Here is a 22,832-nt window from a genome sequence, read left to right on the forward strand (position 1 = left end):
CTGCGCGTGCGCGGGGGGTGCGGCGCGGCGACACCGCGGGCACTGCGCGTGCGCAACGCCAGGGACGCGCTTCCCGGCGCCCGCGGCGGCACTTCCGGGCGGGACAGGTAGGGATGGGATGGGATGGGATTGGGACTAGCATAGCATAGGATAGGATAGGATATGGGGCGGGACGGAATGGGATGTGCAGCGGGACGGGATGGGATATGCAGTGGGACGGGATGGAGCGGGACGGGACGGGATAGAGCGGGACGGAATGGGATATGGGAGAGATGGGATATGGGGCGGGACGGGATGAAGCGGGACAGAATGGGGTATGGAGTGGGGTGGGACGGGATGAAGCGGGACAGAATGGGGTATGAAGTGGGGCGGGACGGGATGGAGATGGACGGGGGGGATGGAGAGGAACGGGACGGGATGGAGCGGAACGGGATGGGATATGGGAGAGATGGGGTATGGGGCGGGACGGGACGGGTTGGAGAGGAACGGGTCGGGATGGAGCGGGACGGAATGGGATATGGAGCGGGACGGAATGGGATATGGAGCGGGCCGGGGCTGAGGCGCTGCCCGGGGGCCGCTCCGGGCGATCCGCCGTGGGATGCAGCGGGACCCGCCCGGCGCGATCCCGCTCCCAGCGCCGCACCCGCAGCCATTCCAGCCTAAACAATGCCCTGACCTTGGCAAACCAAGAGTGTGTCCGTGTGCCTGATCCATGGATCTACACTGTGTCTGCCTGATACAATCTGTGCACGGTGTTGCATTAAACTCCTTGGTTGTTGTCATGATGCCTCGTTCAGACTGTCATTTAAGTAACTGCAGAATATGATGCTTGGTCGTAATAAAGTGGGCAGTGGAATATAAAGACCCTGAATGTGGGAAAAACTGCTTCTGAGTGACTTCAGGAGCAGCAGTGTGGCCGTGCTGCTGAAAGCAGCAGTGCCAGCTGTCAGGACACTGTCAGCTGTCAGGGGCTTCCCTTTGCAGGTGGAAAATCCCTCTGCTGGCCCACCCCTGTTTGATGTGGGGTTTGGGCCAGTGTAGCTAAATCAGGCCCCACAAGGTTTCATTTGCTTCCTCTGGGCGCATTCCCTTATCCCAGCCAAGCATCTCCATGCTGGAAGCATCATGTGCGCCAGGCGTGTTTTCATTCAGCTTGTACAACAAAAGGACAACTCCCTGCTTTTCCCTGTGTCCCACAGGCCCAGGAGGGAGCATGAACGAGTTCAGGATCCACCACGATGTGAACGAGCTGCTGAGCCTGCTGCGGGTGCACGGCGGGGAGGGCGCCGAGGTCTACATCGACCTGCTGCAGAAGAACCGCACACCCTACGTCACCACCACCGTGTCTGCCCACAGCGCCAAGGTCAGCACCCCCTCCCGGCTCTCTCTGGGCATAATGGGTCATCCAGCAGGAAAAGAAACCCCCCCCAGGGTGATCTCATCTGGAGTCGCGGTTACGGGTGTGCAGCGGGAAGACTGTCGGGAATATCTGTTTAATATCGTTATTGGTGATCTGGATGAGGGGGTCGAGTCCACCAGCAGTAGATTTGCAGATGTCACCACGTTGGGGGGGAGTGTCAAGCTGCTGGAGGGCAGAAGGGCTCTGCAGAGGGACCTGGACAGGCTGGAGAGTTGGGCTGAATCCAACGGGATGAGGTTCAACAAGGCCAAGGGCCGGGTCCTGCACTTTGGCCACAACAACCCCCAGCAGCCCCACAGGCTGGAGACAGAGTGGCTGGAGAGAAAGGGAGCTGGGAGGGCTGGTGACAGCAGCTGAACATGAGCCAGAGTGTGCCCAGGTGGCCAAGAGGGCCAATGGATCCTGGCCTGGATCAGGAGCACTGTGGCAGGAGGACCAGGGAAGTGATTCTTCCCCTGGACTGGGCACTGGTGAGGCCACCCCTGGAGTGCTGTGTCCAGTTCTGGGCCCTCAGCTCAGGAAGGCCATGGAGGGGCTGGACAGTGTCCAAAGAAGGGCAGCAAGGCTGGTGAAGGGTCTGAAGCACAACTGCTATGAGGAGCAGCTGAGGGAGCTGCAGGGGCTCAGCCTGGAGAAGAGGAGTCTCAGGGGAGACCTCCTCACTCTCTACAACTCCTTCATGACCAGGCATACTTTTATGACCATAATACTGCTTTTTATTGTTGCTGTTAAAATCAATCCACCTGTCAAGCTTTAAGTGCTAGAAAATTGCTAACTCTGTCTGAAAGTTCATGTCTATGTAGCCTGAGCTGCATGTTTGCTGTAATTCAATTTAATTTTATTTGTAATTGATAGTAATGTGGTGTTTTACAGGTAAAAATAGCAGAGTTTACTCGAACTCCTGAAGATTTTTTAAAGAAATATGATGAGCTGAAGTCTAAAAACACGAGGCATCTGGATTCTTTAGTTTATCTGCTGTCAAAACTCACTGAAGACAAAGAGGTTGGTGTTTCCTTTAGAAATGAGTGTTGAACAGTAGCAGCAATGCAATGGTTTTGAGCACAGCTGATGGTGAAATCCATAAAAATCAACAAATAACCAGTTCCAGCATTTACTGAGTTATTAAGGCACTACTGAGAATTACACTCCTCTTGATATAATCCGTGGAAAACTGGGACAGAGAGATCTGTGGTCGGATTCAGCACAACAAGCTTATGGTCATATGGTTTTTGCCTTAGTGTGTGCTGTCCAGCACTCACAAAATCTTATCTCTGTTTTGTGTATGTACAGACACTCCACTATCTGCAACAGAATGCTAAAGAAAGGGCAGAACTCGCAGCAAATGCAGCAACCAGCAGCACCACGAATTTTTCCATCCCCTCATCTACTTCCAAGATCTCCCTGCAGGAGCTCGAGGAGCTGCGGAAGCAGCTGGGCAGTGTCACAGCCAGCTCCAGTGCACAGCAGGTACAGAGCTCTTCCCAAGCTTTGGGCACAAAATCTTCCTTTTAATTAGTCAGATCAGATTAAATCTTGGTGCTGTTCTTAATAAAAAGTGGCCTTCTTCTATTTTAGTCAGTTAAGGTCAAGTTCTTAAAGGTTAAATTCATAGTTAAACTCTTCCCTGTGAGGGTGGGGAGGCCCTGGCACAGGTTGCCCAGAGAAGCTGTGGCTGCCCCTGGATCCCTGGAAGTGTCCAAGGCCAGGTTGGAGCAACCTGGGCTAGTGGGAGGTGTCCCTGCCCATGGCAGGGGGTGGAACCAGGTGGTCTTGAAGGTTCCTTCCATCCCAAACCATCCTGTGATTCTAAGATCAGTCACGTTTAGGCCTCGACAGTTCTGACTGGTTGGGGTTAATGGAATTCCATGGTCCCATTTCAGCTTTAAGCTGTGCTCAGCAGCCTTGTGGTGTGTCCCCATCCTTCCTGGGAGCTCTGGAAGTGGTGTTCTCTGGCATGTGTGGGTCCCAGCCAGAGGGATTGAAATGGCAGTGCAAGCCAGTTGAAAACATTTGTGCCTCTCTGCTGCTCCATTCATACTTTTTGAGACTTTAAGAGCTGAAACTCTGCTAAGAGGCCTTGATGGGCTCAGGGCTACTGAGTTATTAAGGGCTGGGGCAGGAGGGCATTCCTTGGAAGGAGATCTGCTCAGCCACTGCCATGGAAAGATCTCCAGTCTGTGAGGATCACAAAGGGAGCTAAGGACATTTACTGAGCACAGAGATGGGTTCTTTCTCTACCTCCATGGATGTCAGTGCTTAAGATGTCAGATGCAGGTTCATCAACATGACAGTGGCAAACTGCCACCCTGTCCCATGGGCACTGAAGTGCCACCTGGGGGCCATGTTTCCAGTCCCTGGGAGTTTTATTCAGCCTGTGAAGGCAAGGACCTAAATTTCAGGTTGCAGAGAGAAGGTGATTCATGCCCCACATGCTTTGTCACCTGTGCCACAAAGTGCTGTGCCACCTGCCCTGGGATTACTTGGCACTGTCAGAGAGGTCATTCAGTGATTGGAGTTACTGCTTGGACCAGTTTTGGTCCAGGGATCATCAAGGTGGGAGAAGTGAGGTGTTCCCTTTCAGGCAGCTCTGTCCTTTGTAGCCAAAACTGTGTCAACTCTGCCAGTTAACAAAGTCACACTAGAGCAGGTTGAACTGCAGCAGAGGTGCCTTACCACTGAATACCACCGTGCCCACTAAACCATGTCCCCAGGTGCCACATCTGCTCATTTTTTGAACAATTCCAGAGGTGGTGACACCACCATTTCCCTGGGGAGCCTGTTTCAATGATTAACCACTCTTTCAGTGAAGAAATTCTTCCTGATATCCAGCCTAAACCTCCCATGGCACAGCTTGAGGCTGTTTTCCATTGTCCTATCTCTTGTTGCCTGGTAGAAGGGGTCCCTCCCAACCCAAACTTCATATTTCTCCATATACAAGTCCTGTTTCTGCTAGGGGAGTAGAGGAAATTGGGGTCCTTCCAGCAGATCACCCACACAGGGTGTAAGTAGGAAAGTAAATGGAGCCTGTGCATATCCCATTACACACACACATTTGTGGAGTTTAGGACATGGCCTTTGTAAGCCCTGTGTTTGTGCTCTTGGGGCTCTAAGTGTTCCTGTAGGCTGTGCATCTCACAAGCCTCTCCAGCTGATAATTGGTCTTGCACTCCATTTATTTTAGTGTCAGAGACCCAGAGCTGGGGGTGGAAAGTCTTTCAGTCTTTTAAGAGCTCACTTCCTTCACTGACTCCTACTGAGAGTGAAAAACTCCATCATTTTCTCTGTGGGTGGATTGTCTGGATTGCATTTGGCACTGAGTTCAGAGGTGTTCAGTGCCCCTGGAATAGGATGTTTGTGCTTACTGCTTCTGGAAGGAGTTTGCTGCTCTCCCGTAACCACTGCCTGGTGGTTGTGCATGTCCCCATCCTGCTCCCCTGTGTGTGCCCTTGCACCCAGGCTGGTGGGGAGGGGTGTGGGCAGGCATTATTTGATGTACCCCCTGGTGAAAAGGCCAAGTGTATTAAAAAAATCACCTCTGCAGCACTGAGACCACTAGATTAAATGGCGCTGGCAAACTAAACCCTACACTGTGCTACTGAAACAGCAGCTATTCTACTTTATGTTCTCAAGTCCATCAGTTTACAGTCAATTTCTGCTTGAAATTAAAAATTTCTTGGCCTTCTGAATGTCTCCTGGGGGTTTGTTTCCCTTCTTTCTCCTTCTTTCTTTTCCCAACAGCCTCTTGAGCTGACACGAAAAATCCTCCGAGAAAAGCAGAACAAGAAGAATTCTGGTCAGCCCATTCCAGTGTTTCCATCCTGGGTGTATGAGAGACCTGCACTTCTTGGAGATTTCTTAATTGGCACCAGTTTAAGCACTGACACAACAGTACCAATAGGTATGTGATACGCAGAGAAAATTGCACTGGCTTGTAGTGGTTTGTACTCATTCAGAAGCTGTTCAGATGTTCATGCTCAGAATGAAAGCAAAACCTGGCTCTTCAGGTGAAGAGCAGGTTCAAGAAACCCCAAATATTAACCCAAACTTATTTTGTTCATAGTGTTTACCCTGTGCTGAATTCCCACTCCATGGGATCTAATCCTTTTTCTCTCGAGTCACAGCCTCCATAAAATCCAACTGTAGGAGCATCACATCTGTATTCTCAGCTGAAAATACTGTAGCTGTACCTGACAAGGGAGAATTCATCAATCCACAAAACTCCTAAGACTGTAACAACCTCCCTGAGCCACTCTGCTCCCTGATCTTCTGATGCACTTGATTATACATATATATTAAAGGACTTGGGTCCTTTATGCTTCTTACAGCTGGTTTTTAGTTGACTGCACCATTCAGAGACTCCACAGTTTGTAGCACACCTGCAGCTTTTGCTGGGCTGGCATTTCTTTGTGTCTGTATTTGAGCTGGTTTCTTGACATTTGAGTCTTTCAGTGGAGGGGAGCTCTGGGAAGTTGTTGATGAGAATGGAACTCCTTGGTTTCAGTATAACTGAGCCCTTCAGGGTGGAAGGATCAGCAGCCTGAGCTGCAGGTGATATTCTCTTGGCCACAGGTGTGGGATGTGTAACCCTGTCTGCTTGGGTTGCTTTGGGTATGAATGAGCAAAGGATTGTTTTCCAGGAAAGCAAGGTAGATCATCTTGGAGTCGACCCTAGCTCAAGTTTTATTTCTCTACATCCTGATGTGGCTTTATGTGATGTCCCTTTGCTCTCTTTGGGGGGGTGTGTCCCTTCCAAGCTTGGGGTACGAGACTGAAATGAGTGGATGATCAGGTTGGCACGTCTTGACTGTGTCCGTTTTCCGTCCTCTCTTTGGAAACAGGTACCTTGCCACTGGCTTCCCAGGAATCCATGATTGTGGAGGACTTGCTGTATGTTCTGATTGGTGTGGATGGGAGGTACATCACAGCACAGCCTCTCGTGGGCAGGCAGAACAGAGCCTTCTCAGTCGATCCCAACTTGGACTTGTCCATCAAGGAGCTGGTGACCAGGATTCTTCCTGTGGCAGCAAGTTACTCTGCTGTCACCAGGTACCCAAGCTGTTTTCTGTCAGAGCAGGAGGTTCTCCTTTGAGCATAAGGAATCTGTCATGCTACAACTGTTAACTTCCAGGCTTAATTTAAACCCTTGGGGATATGAGATGAGTGACAATTTATTTGGGTTGGTTTTAGCTACATTTGCTTTTGCAGGGTTTTTCCTTCGTGCTACCAGTTTGCTTTTTCATTCACACACCTTTGTTTTTTTCCAGACTTGACCTTGTAAATTCAGGCCAAGTGCAATTAGGATCTGTTCAACTACTCTGGTTTGTCTCTTCCCATGAATTTCTCCATGTTTCCTGCTTTTTGCTCTCCTCTGGGCTTCCAGGACTAGACAACCTCTCTGTGATTCTGAGCAGGAGAACCTACTGTTCTCATAGATACCTGAAGTAATTGTTGAAAGGTCTTGGCATAAGGTGCCAAGAAAAAAGAAGCATTTTTAGGATGTGATTCATCCAACCTCTTCTACACATCTCCTTCCAGATGATATGACTTGTGTTCAGAGGCATCTGTCTCTCTGCACTAACATGTCTGGAGCCATCTGAATCTGGTCAGATGAATCCCTGCTGTGCCATGTGGTGTCAGAATCCAGTACCACTGCTTTTCCCACACATTCCTGCCTCTTGAGATCTTTTCCTGGCCTCTGATCTGTTGCTTATGCAAAGACAATCACCTTGAAAATCCTACCTCTCTTCTTCTACACAGTGGTTTTGCAAATGATTTTAGTTCCCCTGCAACTGGAGAGGAAACATCTTCCCACAGCTTTCCCTACTAGGAAGTGTACTAGTGTATTCCCCATTCCTACCAGGAAATAGAGGCACTCAAGCTGAAGACCAGTGCATTTTCCAGCACACTTGTGTTCTTGTACAGTGTCCTGAAGGTAAAATCCCTGAAAATGGTAGAAGTTGCCTCGCCTGAAAGAGTCTGTGTTTTGCTTTTTACAGGTTTATAGAGGAGAAGTCTTCCTTTGAGTATGGACAGGTGAATCATGCTCTGGCTGCTGCCATGAGGACTCTAATCAAGGAATACATGATCCTAATTACCCAGCTGGAACACCTTCAGAGACAGGGACTTCTGTCGCTGCAGAAACTGTGGTTTTATATCCAGCCCACAATGAGGACCCTGGAGATTCTGGCTTCACTTGGTAAACTCCCAAAATCCAGTCATTACATTTTGACAGCTTCTGAGAACTGTGCAGAGCAGCAATACAGGCAGGGCATGTCTCATTTTAATTTTCTGTTTTATTAAAGGAGAAAGCCAAGGGGAATTGTACTTGTCGGGGCACTGCTCTGTTTTTGGAGAGCTCTAGGGCCCAACCTGCCCTTTGGAGCTGTCAAGAGGCATGTCCATGTCCTTTACCTTCACAGCCCATGCCCTTCCCATCAGCTGTATCCACCACTGCTGTCTCTGCTCAGCTTCTTTCCAAACCCCTCTCCAGCTGTGTGTGGGTGTATAACCACACACTGGTTCCACCAGAAGTGATCCCTGGAAGTTCCCAGTCCAGCCCCTTGCTTACAGCCACAGCAGGTTGTTCAGGGCCACGTCCAAGCAAGTCTGGACAATCCCCCGCCACTCTGGGCCCTTTCCCACGACATCACCACCCTCTTTGTGAACATTTCTTTCTGTTTCTCCAACTGGAATTGCCCTTCTTGTACCTGTTGGCCTTTTGGTATTGTCCAGTCCTGGACTGTGCCATTGTTGCATGATGTTGTTGGTCACAGATGTGAGAATACTTGTACATTACTCAGCCCAGAGAATTTATCTGGACCTAAATATTTGTTCAGATTTCCCTAATTACCTCCCTAAATCCTGGTGTTTGAGCCATATGTGTGGCAGTGTTGTAACCAAGGCTTTTAAGATTAGGGGGGTTTGGGGTCACTGGAGTGTGTGTTTCTTCCATCCCCACCTGGGAAGTGGATCTCTACCCATGGTCCCCTCAGCATGAGAGGTTTTTGGACTCTAAGCCACAGTGTATCTTGTGTCTGCCAGAGTTCACTTCTCCTGCCCTGGAGGGTTTTTTAGTCTGGAGACCATTTGGGGTTTTTTTTCAGGACATTTCAGGATGTAAGTGCCTTATATATCTACATTTTTAAATTCCAGCTACTTCCGTGGATAAGGGTGAGTGTATGGGAGGATCCACCCTGAGCCTACTCCATGACAAGACTTTCAATTACACAGGGGACAGCCAGGCCCAGGAGCTGTGCCTGTATTTAACCAAGGCAGCCAGTGTGCCTTATTTTGAAATCCTGGAGAAGTGGATATATCGAGGCATCATCAATGATCCCTACAGGTAAAGAACAGTTAAGGGATGAAAACGAAATGCAACAGCTAAGAAACACTGATCTTCTCTGTCGAATCTGTATAGCCTGGGGGCCTGGAACAACCCTCTCTGAAGTTTTTTGGGCTTTTGTAGAATCATTTGAAGCATTTCTCTGTGTTTAATAGTTTTTGCTGCATTTCTGAATCCAAAGTGGGGGCAAAGCTCAGGTTAAAATAGCTGAAATAATGCCTTAAACTAATGCCTGAATTAATTAAGGCAGACAAAGGCAGCTTCCTCTGCATTGACAACCAGACAATGTTTAAACATGGTTTGTGAACCCTATAAAATTCTGCTTCTGTTGTAATTGATTGCAGATTAGCAGAGACATTGCCTAATGCTTCTCTTGCTTGAAATACAGGCTGGTTTCAGCTCTTGACTGGCATGTGTTCTCATGAGACCTTGTTGCTGATAGCCCATATTGCCAGTTTACAGGGGGAAAAAAGTAATCCTCATTGTACCACTTCCTGCTTCTAAACCTCTGCTTTCTATCCAGTGAGTTCATGGTGGAGGAACATGAGCTGCAGAAGGAGAAGATTCAGGAGGACTATAATGACAAGTACTGGGATCAAAGATACACTGTTGTTCAGCAGCAGATTCCCTCATTCCTGCAGAAAATGGCTGACAAAATCCTGAGCACGGGTAGGTGCAGGTGCACTTGTGATGTGAGAGGAATCTGGAGACATGCCTTTGTGTGAAGGTGACAGAAACGTTGTCAGGCCTGGCCAGTTTATGGCATTGCCCTCTGAATTTGGAGGAATAGAAGGGTCAGATTTAAAAAGAACACCAAATCCTATAGAAGAAACAAGGCATGGGAAGGAGTCCAGCAGCAAGGGGAGCTGTCTGTCTCACTGCTGTTTTGTGGGGAGGGTTTTCCAGCTGGATGGAGCTGGGCAGCTGGGGTTTGGCCACCTGAGTGCTAATCTGGGGGGTTAAATGAAACAAGCAACCTGGTGGCCACCACTGTCCGTAAGTACAAACCCCTCTGAAGAGCAGCACCTCATCTGCAAAGTTTCAGGCCATCTGCAGAGATGTTTTGTCGCCACTGGGAAACAAAACCATTCCTCAGTCTCCTTAAATGTGATACCAGGTGCCTACTTTAAAATTCTGCGTCATCTTTTGAAAGGTGTGTAAATCTTTCCCAGTAGAACTGGGTGTAAACATTTTGCAGCATGTCTTGAAGGTGGTGGTGTGGAAGTTTCCCTGTTGGCTGCACAGTGGGGATGAATATGGGTCATTCTTGCTTTTCTTTTTAGGGAAATATTTAAATGTTGTAAGGGAGTGTGGGCGAGATGTTACCTGCCCTGTGGCCAAGGAGGTCATCTATACTTTGAAAGAGAGAGCCTATGTGGAACAAATAGAAAAAGCATATAACTATGCTAGCAAAGTTCTCCTGGACTTCCTGATGGAGGAGAAAGAGCTGGTGGCTCACCTAAGGTTTGATTTATCTTACTAAATGCATGATAAATAGATTGCTTCTTATAGGGGACACTTTGTAGTTACCCCTCTTCTCTTGGGATGTTATCAGTTTGTTCTCTCTACTTCTGTTAGGAAGTTTGACCTAAAAAAATAAGATTGGGGTTTTTTACCTGAAGAGAGGAAAAAAGAGAAGGCTAAAATCATAGGAATGTTGAGTGGAGAGGATATCTGGGGGTCTCTGGTCCAATTTCTTTGGAAGGCTGCTGTCAAAACTAGGTCAGGGCTTTGTCTAGCCCAGTTAGATCAGGAGTCTGCATCCACACTGTGTTAAGGCTGTGAGGGTCCTATTTTTGCTCCAAAGCCTGCAGTTATCATGTGTGATCTCTGGCCAGGCTCTGGGTTAATCCTCAGACTCACCTCAGAGCTATCTCCAAGTTCCAGTCCCAGTGCAGTTAACCCTCTCTGGTGCCATGTGAAAATTCGAAGTTTATGCGTCCTATTGTAACAATAGTCTACTGGACTTAAAATCTGCACAGATACTTGTTCACTGAGGGGAGTCCAAGATTCTGCTCTGAACTGGTTGCTGCCCCTCTGCAGGATGTGCACACCATGGAGATTTGGGATTTGTTCAGGATAGCAGGAGCCTGTGCCCAGCAATGTGTTGCATACATAGGGTTTTTTTCTGAGGTGCATTTTTCGAGGTAGAAAAAGAACAACAGCAGCCCTGATCTGACTGCACAAAAGTGTTCTGACTGAGGGGGTAGGGAGGGGGAGACATCCATAAAAGACTAGTCTTCAAACTGGTTATTTATGGCTGTGTGTTCTCTAGGAAGAGGAACATTCTGTGATCCAACCCAGCGGCCTGGTTGAATCGATTGCTTTTGTTCCTTTGGGTTTGATATGGATTAACCTGGGCTTTAAAAAAAATAATCAATTGTCCCTTCATTTTCTTGAGCAGATCTATAAAACACTATTTCCTGATGGATCAAGGGGACTTTTTTGTTCACTTCATGGATCTCACAGAAGAGGAGCTTAAGAAGCCCGTAGACGACATCATAACTACGAGGCTGGAGGCCCTGCTGGAATTAGCCCTGAGGATGAGCACAGCCAACACAGACCCTTTCAAGGATGATTTAAAGGTAAGAATGGATGGAAGCAGAATTTAGCAAGAAGGCCTGCCATGATTTGGGAAGATCTGTGTGCCTGTGAGAACGTGCTGCTTCCCAGGTTGGTGTGGTGACTGGGGTGTCACTGGGATCACGTGCACTCTGTACGTGCTACACGGTAGTTGTGAATAACCTGGGGGTTCATTTTTTTTCCTGCTCTTCCTTTATAGATTGACCTGATGCCCCATGACCTCATCACGCAGCTCTTGAGAGTGCTGGCCATAGAAACCAAGCAGGAGAAGGCCATCATCAGTGCAGACCCCACAGAGCTCACCCTCAGCGGCCTGGAAGCATTTTCCTTTGACTACATCGTTAAGTGGCCTCTGTCCCTTATCATAAACAGGTAAGGTGACAACCCATTGAAGGAAAAATGGGGTTGAAGCACGTTTCCACATGGCAGATACTGGAAATCCTGTCTGTTTAAAGTGGTGTTATAAGTTGCTGATGAGTAAGGGATGCTTTGGGGTTGCTGAGCCCTGCTTGTCTCATTTGTATACTGTGCATAATGGGTTGTCTCTTCAGTAGAGCCCCGTGTCTGAGGCACGCTTGGGAAGTCAGATCTTCATTTGAAGTGGTGGGAAGACGTAGATCAGAGAATCATGGCATGGTTTGGGTTGGAAGGGATCCTAAAGCTCATCGTGTTCCACCCCCTGCCATGGGCAGGGACACCTTCCTCTACCCCAGCTTGCTCCAATCCCCATCCAGTCTGGCCTTAGACACTTCCAGGGCAACCTGTGCCAGGGCCTCACCACCCTCACAGGGAACAATTTCTTCCCAATATCCCATCTAAACCTCCTCTCTTTCATTTTGAAGCCATTCCCCCTTGTCCTGTCACTCCAGGCCCTTGTAAAAAGTCTCTCTCCGTGTTTCCTGCAGGTTCCCTTCAGGCCCTGGAAAGCCACAATCAGGTCACCCCAAAGCTTCTCTTCTCCAGGCTGAACAATCCCAGTTCTCTTAGGGATGCTTTCCCAGCCTGGTCCTTGGTTTCAGCTGTGACTGGCCACCTAGATTTCACGTGCCCTTGGCTTTCTGAAGTATCTTCCATGAGAATATGAACTCTCACAAGGGGGTTTCCATGCAAGAATCAAACATACCTCAGACCTGGAGAGCAGAAGAAAAATGCACTTTCTGGTATCCCTTGGTTGCAAACTGGAGGGGTGCAGGCTGCTAGTAGGGGATTGATAGCAAACTATTTTGCATTTAATGGAGTTGTGCGGGAATGGTTCGTTTTTCCACAGGGATCTGCCTCTTGTTTGCCTGGAGAAACCCTGGCAGACCCATTGCTGTGGGACAAGCAGCGTTGCATGAACAGGGTGAGGTGACAGATGTCGAATTGCTAAATGCCACCAATGAATTGGTCCCTTAATTTCCCCTCTAAAAATTCAGCGGGATCGCTTTTTCTAGCGACGTGATGCTTTGGGAATTGCATCTCTTTCTTTCCAGTGGAGTGTGTTAGCTCTGATGGGAGCTGTGGAAGTGAAAATAGGATTTGGTGAGGTTTCCTGAACTGTACTGACTGGAGCTGTGCAGACACCTACGCTCAAGTGTCTGAGCACAGACCTGAATCCAGTCCCTGGAGCTATAAATAAGCAGCCCCATCTGCTTGTGACAGTGCATTGCTGCTGGGGTAATGCTGCCTGTAGCTTGGTTACCGCTTTTTCTCCCTTTCTGTGGAAAATCCTGGTGAATTATTGGGTGATCACAGCAGCCTTAGCACAGTGGGTACAAGACCACGGGCTTTCAGCCCTCACTCCCCCTCTGTGAGTGACCTCTGTGCGTGGAGCTCGAGGGGGTTGAAGGAGGCTGGTGATGTACCCACTGGCAGGAAATACGGAGGAGGGACTCCTTGGAGAGAAATTCTTTGGGTTGGTTACAAATGTGGTTCTTTTTCCCTTTGGTTCAGATTGTTTCAGTGCGATCTGTGTGCGTCTGAAGGCGTGAGGAACATATTGTGTAGGGTCTCTTTACCTTTGAGCAGCCCTCAGCCTTCACAGCTTAGTCTGTCAATCAAGAACTGGATGGGTTTCTCCTTTCTTTCCAGGAAAGCACTGACAAGGTACCAGATGCTTTTCAGACACATGTTCTATTGCAAACATGTGGAAAGGCAGTTGTGCAACGTGTGGATCAGCAATAAGACAGCCAAGCAATTCTCCCTGCATTCAGCTAAGTGGTATGGCCTTTTTCTTTTTTCTCAGCTGGATCAGTTTTGGGTTTCCTTCTTGCTGTTTAGGTACATCATGACATGGCTCAGATAATATTGACACAAAAAAGATCCTTACAAGTGTTTTACAGGCTGGGAGAGCTCAAATTATAACATTTTAGGTTTCACTCAATAGTTACACTAGTAAAATTGCTTTAATATTTAATATTAAAATTTTAGTTGAATGTAGGCAAATATTCAAAGTCATTGTCCATTCTGCAACAGGTTCAAAACTCTGACTCTGGTAATTGAGGGAAAACCATTGGGATACGGGCAAATAATCAGAGATGGTTTGCATTGGCTTTATAATCCCTCTCACACTGCAGCAGGGAATTTGCTAGGACAGAAATATTTAGCTCTGCTTCGCTGTGGAAGCCTGGTGATAGTTCTTGGTGGCATTTGCTAGCTCTGAGCTGTGTGGGTGTGATTTCTCCCCTAGGTTTGCTGGTGCTTTCACACTGCGGCAGCGGATGCTGAATTTTGTGCAGAATATCCAGTATTACATGATGTTTGAAGTGATGGAGCCAACATGGCACATTCTTGAGAAGAACCTGAAGTTGGTGAGTGTGAGTGCTTGAGGGAAGTTGGAATGGAGGTCTTGGCAAATTTAATATAGGGAAAAAAATACCTAATCCCAGTTACTGCAGGAGTCTGTTGGTTTTGTTGGAGGCACTTGTGGTGCTGCTGTTCTGCATCACCTTTCTGCTTTATGTCATATACTCCTTCCCTGTGCTGCATCCTCCTGTCTCTGCCCAGCTCACACCCTGCACCCTCTTATGTAAAGGCTGTTCTGCTGAACATTCCCATACACAGAAGAAAGAGAACTGTGGGAAAGGAAGAAGGATGCAGAGTGCAAAGATCATAAACCAGTCCAAGCATCTCCAGCTGATTCCTTGGCTGACTTACAATGCTCTTAAAAATGGAGTCTGTGCTTTTTCTTCCATGCAGCTACCAAGAACTGGGATGTTAGGACTGTCCAGTATTAAACAGGGCCTTCCTGCTTCAGGTGGCTATTCCACATGTCTGTTCCCACTGCAGGTGGGCAAGGCTGCAGCACTTCTCCACTGCAGTGTGATCTGGGAGAGGCTCAGCTCACTTCCCTGTTGAGCTGAGCTCACTTATGCCTGTTGAGAGGGGATCTGGGCAAGGCATCATTTGGGTTCCTTTCACAGAGATGTGATGTCCTGAGCTGTGGGATTTTCCAGGTGTGTTACAGAATATTTCAGGTTCACTGCTCTGAGTAACTTCCCCAGAAGTTAATTAACAAAAAACTGCAAGAATCGGGTTTTATCTCATGAGGGGCATGCAAGATGCCTTTATTCTATCTTGGAGAAGAACACATTCCCATCTCATGACCCACCTGCCTGTCTGAAACCAGGAATGAGCTTCAGGACATCCCATAATTGTACAGAGTGAGAGGGGGGGTTTAGTCTGTCATTTAAAACTCAAGACTGAAACAGCCCATTGAAGTAGCAGAGCTGGACAAAAATCTTAGAGTCCTTGCAGCACTGCATGTCCCAGTTCCTTATTGGCTCCTGAAGCACATTTCTGAATAACCTGTATGTTTTAAGCCTTATATGTTTATTGACATTTAAGGTTCTTTGATTTGTTTTTATCTTTTCCACTTATTTTCACTGAGATTGTGAAGGTGGGAGTGGGCATGACAGGCACATTTAAAAGCAAAGGAAGTGCATGGCATAAAGCAGATAACTCTGTCCTTTCTGGTGGAGGGTTTGGGTGATTAAGGAAAACATAATTTGGTTGAGGAGGTGATGTGACAAATCAAAGGTTAAAAGCCTTTGAAGGCAATAATGCAGATTCAATCTCCGTCTCAGGATGTTTCTGGAAGGCACTTGAGGAGTTTCTCACCAGCATGGCTGAGAGATCCCTGTCAGGGCAGGGTGCTGGGGTACAGCTTTGGGAGAGTGCAGCACATGAGCCCAGGTTTGGTTTGTCACTGCTGTCCTGTCCTGTCACAGGCATCCAACATCGACGATGTCCTGAGCCACCACACGAGCTTCCTGGACAACTGCCTGAAGGACTGCATGCTGACCAACCCAGAGCTGCTCAAGATCTTCTCCAAGCTGATGTCTGTCTGTGTCATGTTCACAAACTGCATGCAGGTGTGTACAGCCCTGCCAGCTGCTCTGGGTGCCAGCCAGCTGAGACAGTCCCTTTTGCCAGCCCCTCCTGTGCTCAGCGCCCGTGGACGAGCCTCAGTTCCCTGTGTCAGCAGGCTTTAGAGCCTGATGGCTCACACCCTCTCCCGAGTGGTTTCTGTGGCCTCTTGCTCCACAAAATTCCCTGTGCTCTCCTTTTTCCATGTTGAGATCATTCCCTCTCTCCAGCCAGTCCTGCAGCAGAACGTGGGCTGTAAGATGTAGGGCTCTGCAGATGCATTCTTTTCAGGGTCAGGTGGTTGGACTGATGGAGACTGGGCACATTCTGGCCAGCACCAGGGAGCCCATGGCTTTAAAAAAGCCCACCTTCCTTTGGGTTTATGGAGATCTGTGTGTCACCATCATGAATTGAGCCTCAGAGCTGGCTTTCCTGGGAGTTCAGCAGCTGCAGGGCCAGCAGAGCTGAGCCTCCTGCTTTGCCACGGTGGAAAGAAGGGGCTGTAACCACTTCCCCACCCCTGTGCCCTTGCCAGAGGTTCACCCAGAGCATGAAGCTGGACAGTGAGCTGGAGAGGCTGACCCTGGAGCACGGCACCATGCTGGGCCCCCCCACGGAGGAGGAGCGCGCCGAGGAGGCTGCCAAGAAGAAGCTGACCAACAAGGTGGGACATGGGGAGGGGTGGCCGGGCCCTTCCCTCTGCCTGGGGGGCAGGCTGGGCAGGATAGTGCCCCAGCTCCTGCAGACAGACCTTCCTAGTTCCCAGAGCACCCCAAAAGCACAGTCTCTGTGGAATTGTGGGCGGTGCTGGAGCACTGGTGGTGATCTCAAAGTCTGCTTTGGAGGCCCTGTCTCCCACAGCAGTCCCTGCTCTGTTTTTTAGGTTCTTAGTTGTATTTTCACTGTGCAGTGGGTACCCCCAGAGAGGCTTTCTGCAGCACCAGAGCTCTCTGATTTCCAGAGCTCTGCTGGGGTGTGAGGTGGGCTCTTTGCAGCCCATTGCCTTCATACCTGGGGATATTTGTCTTGTCCATTTTTCTGTGCCTGGATGCCCAGAGGATGTGCTTGGTGTGCTCTGCAGCCTGTCTTGGGCAGCACACACTCTCTGCTTAATGTCTTTTCCTCCTGCTTGAAAATAAACAGTGGCAGCATATATTTTTGGATAATTCTACTGGGTCTGTTTGTGGATAACTCTACTGGGATCTACTCCAGGGTTCTCCCAGGCTGGGCACAGCAAGGATTTTAACTACTAAGAACTCTGCAACTATCTTGGAAGTGTCACGGCAGTAATTCTGAGCAGGTTAGGAAAAGGAGGGAATAACTGTATCTCCTTGGCAAGGGCAGGTCAGCAAACACATGGGGCCACTCTGCCTTTGTCTCTGCAGCTTTTAGCAGAGCATGCTGACAACCTCCACCTCACATCTGGCTTTGAAGCCACCATCAACAAGTTTGACAGCAATTTCTCCACACACCTGCTGGACCTGCTGGACAAACTGAGCGTTTACAGCACCAATGACTGTGAGCACAGCATGCTCAACATCATCTACAGGTGAGCCAGTCCTTTTCTGTCTCTAGCTTCCCCTCCTGTGGGGCCCAAATTCAGCTCAGGAATCGCTGATTATAACTGTGCATCAATGAAAATACTGGAAGCACGAGAAATATATATATTTGGGAGCTCTGAGCAACCTGGTCTAGTGGAAGGTGTCCCTGCCCCTGGCAGGGGGTTGGAAACAGATGAGCTTTAAGGTCCCTTCCAACCCAGTCCATTCTATCATTGTACACTGCTTTGAATTTCAACCTAAAGCTTGAAAAAAAAACCCCAAAGCACATTCCTTTGAATTATGTGAAATTTGTTTATTAATGTTGTAAATGTAGTGTAAGTTTTCCTGGGGATTGTCTCACTCTGGAGACGGTGAATACTCTGATTCCTGAATGCAGCATAAGTATCCCGTGATGAGAAAGCTGTGCAGGGGTTTGATCACAGAGTGGCTGGTTTAAGTTCACATACTGCATTTCTTTCAATAAGCAGCCTCTTGGCAATCAGAATTCCTCTGGAAATCTATAAAAGGCAGGTACACAAGATATGAGAGAGAGAGAGAGAGGAGATGGAGGTTTTGCTGCTGTGTTTATAACCTGCGTATTTTCAATAAAATTACCATGGAAGTTCTGTTCACTGCCCATCTTTTATGGCTGGCTGATAACCCTCACACCTCTGCTGAGATGTGCTACCCCTGAAAGCAGAGAGAGAAAAGGTTTCAGCAGTGTTTTTTTCAGGAGGTTGTTGTCCCCTCCTCATGCCTTTGTCCTTTTCTAACAGCATCTGGCAGGGCTGTCGAGGGATCCTGGTACTGACCTTTGCAAACACTGTTTGGTGAAGTATTCCCATGGGAAACTGCTCTTCCAGTTGTCCTTTTCTTCTGAGAACTTCTTGTCCAGCCAACTCCCACACGCTCACACAACCCCTGGCCTCCTGCTCGAGCTGAGAGGTGTTGCCATGGCTGAGGCCAAGGCTGAGCACTAGACCCTGTCATCACTGTTACCTTGGTGCTTCCAGGAGCAGAGTCCAGCCCCCCAGCTCCCACAGCACTGCAGAGAATGTCTTGGCTTCTTCCTCGTAGGATTGTATTCCTTATTTAAGGATACTCACAGGCATCTGAAAGGAAATGCAGTGCCACAGGGCTGCTTGGTGCTCTGAGCTCTCCTGCTTCCACCCCCCTGTCAGGGTAGGAGCTTCCCAGCTCCAGAGCTGCCCCTGTGGGTGGATGCAAATGGGAACTTAGGGCTTCTCCACAGCCCTAAAAACTCTGCTTCACTCTGTCTCTGAAGTGACCAGAGTCAGAGGTCTCCTCCTCATCTTGGAAATTGTTCAAAGACTTCCAAGATTCCCAAGACTTGTTTTTTGTGGCTGTGAGTGCAGGCCCCAGCTGCAGAAGTGATTGCTGTTCCTTTCAGTTCTAACCAGGACAGCCAAGTCTCTTCAAAGCCTTTTGGGAGGCGCAGGTGCAGCTTATCAAGGCCTTCCCAACATTTTATGTCATCCCTCATCTGCCTGGGCATCCTTGTTCATCATCACCAGGCTGTTGTAGGTCACAGGCAGGATCCATCTGTAGGAAAGGGCCGAAGGGATTAAGCTCTCACTCTTCCCTGGCTGCCGTCACTCCTGGGTGTCACAGGAGCATCCAGAGTCGGGCTGGATTCAGGGGTGGGGACCACAAGCAGTTGAGTCATCCAGGCAAGAACATTTCCTCCTCCTCCTCAGTGCTCCAGCTCTGCCTCCTTCTTCATCCAGCACTTGCATTTTCATCACTGCCAGAACAAGTTCTGACAGACAGGCTTGTTCGTGGTGCTCCGTCCAGGAGATCTTGATGGCGACTCCCTCCGTGATCCAGCTGCTCAGGGTGCACAGGGCATGGCCAGCACAGTGCTGAAGACAGATGACCTACCCTAGTCACAGAAGAGCCTCGTGTCAGCATCACACACATGCCAGAGGGGTGGGACAGGCTGGTGCTGCGCTGTGGAGCCTGGCTCTGTGCCCTGTCCGTGCTGCCCTGGCCAGGGACTGCCCTCCACCTTTGTGTCACACTCAGGTGGCTCACGGGTGACTCCTGAGCTGGGAAACCTCTGGAGCCAGTTCTTCCAAATATGGAGAGGTTGGATTTTGCAAGCAGTACTTCCTGCTTGAGGGAAAAGGAGAAGCGTGGTGGTTCAGGGGGTTCTGAGGAAACCAAGTGCTGTTACCAAGTGGGTTACATTGAGAACATGACGTGAGCTGCATCCAGTGGCTCAGAAGAAGGTCTGGGTCCTTTGCCCCCATTATTTCCATGCCCCAGTTCCATTGAGGAAAGAAATACTGAGTCTATGCCATCAGCACTGTCATCACTATCAAGTCCCCCCCCATCCCAGTTTGGACTGTCTGGAACCACTTGGTCCAACCACCAAGACGTTGGAGGCAGCTGGACCTCTCCTGACAAACATTTCCATGGTGGAAATGGTGGATGTTAACAGGCCATGGGACATGGGACATGTCTTTCCATCCCTGCAGGCTGCTCAGGAGTGATTTCAGGAGTGGAAGCCCCACGGTGGATGCCCAGGGGTGACATTCAGCTCTCATTGAGCCTGTGGGGATTGTTGGCTCCAGGCCTGGGCTCTATGGCAACAGGAACCCGAGAACCGGAGCAGAGACGGTTGCCATCTGAAGTAACATATTTGACAAAGAGATGGAAGAGTTTATAAGACATACCAGTCTTTTTTTATAAATTATAACCTTTTTATAGGAGTGCTTTTCGAGGGTGATGGTCAGCATTTCAGGTAGATAACAGAATAGCCCTTTATTCACAATTGTGGTACTTGCTCATCATTTATTCGATCCTGGTTAATGTTTATTCAGTTTATAATACTGAGTAACTGAGGCACAACTGTTGATTTTGTTTGTGGCCTCAAACAACAGATGATGGAGATACAGAGGGTTTCCTTCAGAGCTCACAGGTGACTTGCAGGTCTCTGGTGTGCCCAAGTCCTGCTCAAGTGCCTCACAGAATCATAGGATATCCTGAGTTGGAAGGGACCCCCAAGGATCATCCAGTCCAGCTCCTGGCCCTGCCCAGGACACCCCAGCAATCCCACCCTGTCCCTGAGGGCACTCTCCAAACTCTCCTGGAGCTCTGGCAGCCTTGGGGCTGTGCCCACTGCCCTGGGGAGCCTGGTCAGTGCCAACCACCCTCTGGGGGAAGAACCTTTCCCTGAGATCCAACCTGAACTTCCCCTGGCACAGCTGCAGCTGTTCCATGGCTCCATCAGCAGCAGTGCTGACAGAGGGTTGGCAACTGCAGGAACTCTCCAGTTATTCCTTCACATCCCAGGGGTGAAAAGGAGAAGAATTAGAGCATAGGGGGCTTTGTCAGAAGGGTTAAGTCCACATTCTTAGAAATCTTACCATCAGTGCGGTTTTCAGACATCCTTCCTTCACCAGTTTGGAGGAAGCTGAGCTCAGAGTAAGTCACTGGGACGTGAAGTGATGCAAACCCCAGTTCCAACTACAGAGGAAGAAACTGCAGTGCAAGCAGGTTTTGAGGCAGCACCACACAAATTCTTAAGAAATAGTTATCACAGATCATTAAAACCTGAAAACAGCTGAAAGGGAAGCCAAGAAAAATCTACAATTCACCAATAAAACAGCTTTAGAAATGGAGCAGGTCCTCAAAGCAGTGATGAGGCTGAGTCCTGACCTTATGTTTGAATCAAAACTTGGTCAGTACACTCACCTCAGTGCCAGGTTTCCCTGGTACAATTCCTGAAGGATGAAAGCAATGTAAGCTTTTCAACCAGGAGAGAGCAACAGATAAATTCCATCTGTCGAGGCTCTGTTTTCTGCAGGCACCAAAAAATGTCAAGGAACAATTTGTTGCCATTTGTGTGAGGTTGTTAAGCAACATGAAACTCAAATATTGTGCCCATTCAGTTGGTTTTGGAGCAACCTAATTTGAGAAATGGAGAGAGTAACTTTGGTGTGATTCACAGGCTTGCACTGATTCAGTGTCCCAGGGCACACGAGGGTAAGAGCTGCACATGCCGTGGTTGTTTTGGGATCTGCCGTGGGAAGGTCGCAGCAGGTGTGGGGATGGGTGGTTCTGTGGCATCTCTTAGGATTATCAAGGAGACAGGATTACAGTATCCCTGATGTTGCCTGTTTTGGAGAGGTGTTTACAAGCATCAGCAGCACTTGGTGGTTGTAGCTGAGAATCTCTTGCTCGTCTTGGTGAATCGTGGATCTGTGTGAAGTGTGCCAGTGTTAGCAAGGAGGTGGTGGGGATGGAAACCACAACATTATGTGGTGGTTGCAGGGAATAATACATGGGTTTCCTCTGGGAATTAGTACCAGTAGTGGTGGGGTCTGGTCTTGATTTGGCACTGCCCAGGCTCCCCCAGGGCAGTGGGCACGGCCCCAAGGCTGCCAGAGCTCCAGGAGGGTTTGGACAATGCCCTCAGGGACAGGGGGGGATTGTTGGGGTGTCTGTGCAGGGCCAGGAGCTGGACTGGGTGATCCTTGGGGGTCCCTTCCCACTCTGGTGTTAAGGGGAGGTGGGAAGTGGCCGGGAAGGCGCTGGGACTGAGGAGCCCTCACGCCGCCCCTTGTCCCCAGGTGACACTGCAGCAGCGTTGGGAGGTCGAGCTGCAGCTCCGGAGAGGGGCTGGGAGCCTTTATTCCTTCCCGATGTATTTGGGATGTAAAGCACAGGTGACACTGAGCCTGTTGTCGAGGGACAGGCACACCAGAGGTGTCACCAGCACCTGCAGCTCAGCACAGACATCCCACCTCGCTCGGACCCACCCGGCGCGGGCAGGGCCAGAGCTCGCTGCGGGGGCCCCGGGGAGGTTCCTCCACAGCGTCCCCCACCTCTGGTGTGTTCTGTCTCCCAGGTTGGACTTCAACGGGTTCTACACGGAGCGCCTGGAGCACATGTCGGCCGAGCGCAGCCAGAAGGCAGCGCCGCTGCTGCCCCGCCTGGCCGTGCCCGCCCAGTGAGCCGGGACCTCCCTCCGCATCCACAGGGGGAGCTGGAAACCGGCCGAGGGCTGTCCCGGAGACACGGGGGAACGTTCGGTCTCCTGAGATGTGTGTAATGAAACTTGTTCTTCCGACAGGCTTTTTGTCAAGTCGTCTTTTTTTTTTTTTTACTGTGTTGTACAATGACGTGTCTGTGTGTTGTAAAATAAATTAAACAACAACAACAAAAAATCAGGGTTATTTTGTCTGTAAACAAGGTGCAAGTTTTTGTGACTGCCCCTGGATCCCTGGAAGTGTCCAAGGCCAGGTTGGACGGGGCTTGGAGCAACCTGGGCTAGTGGAAGGTGTCCCTGCCCGTGGCAGGGCTGGAATGGGATGAGTTCTGAGGGCCTTTCCAACCCAAACATTGTATGGGCTGAGCCCTCAGCAGAGGAGTTTCAGGGAGCCTTAACAAGAGTCATGCAGCTCTAAACGTTGCCTGAGCCAATTTGGGAGCAGGTGAGGTAGAGGCTGGAAGAGAAATGTCTCCCGGGGACAAGGGGTAACCAAGACATGTGCCAGGGACCAAGGGGCAAGAGTGGGAACCTGGGCACATGTGTAAGGGCTGTGGGCACAGGGCTGAGTGCTCCTGGTGG

General features: G+C 49.4%; 1 protein-coding gene across 3 annotated transcripts; it reads left to right on the forward strand.

Moving 5' to 3' along the window:
* Nucleotides 1–33: 33 nt before the first annotated feature.
* On the forward strand, nt 34–22,428 carry TUBGCP2 (tubulin gamma complex associated protein 2). Of its 3 annotated transcripts, none has more exons than XM_032694344.1 (18): nt 34–107; nt 1,200–1,363; nt 2,294–2,422; nt 2,711–2,887; nt 5,159–5,318; nt 6,259–6,466; nt 7,417–7,616; nt 8,573–8,762; nt 9,286–9,431; nt 10,046–10,226; nt 11,167–11,347; nt 11,545–11,717; nt 13,416–13,544; nt 14,014–14,134; nt 15,554–15,697; nt 16,228–16,356; nt 17,078–17,241; nt 22,110–22,428. In XM_032694344.1, the coding sequence occupies exons 2-18, from the start codon at nt 1,214–1,216 to the stop codon at nt 22,213–22,215; spliced, it is 2,688 nt and encodes an 895-aa protein (XP_032550235.1). In that variant the 5' UTR covers nt 34–107; nt 1,200–1,213; the 3' UTR covers nt 22,216–22,428. The 3 variants fall into 3 exon arrangements, with proteins under 3 accessions (XP_032550235.1, XP_032550233.1, XP_032550236.1); XM_032694345.1 differs by lacking the exon at nt 34–107 and adding an exon at nt 714–736; XM_032694342.1 differs by lacking the exon at nt 34–107 and having other exon boundaries at nt 705–1,363.
* The last annotated feature ends 404 nt before the right edge of the window (nt 22,429–22,832 follow it).

This window comes from Chiroxiphia lanceolata, chromosome 8, assembly GCF_009829145.1.
Source record: "Chiroxiphia lanceolata isolate bChiLan1 chromosome 8, bChiLan1.pri, whole genome shotgun sequence".
NCBI lineage: Eukaryota > Metazoa > Chordata > Aves > Passeriformes > Pipridae > Chiroxiphia > Chiroxiphia lanceolata.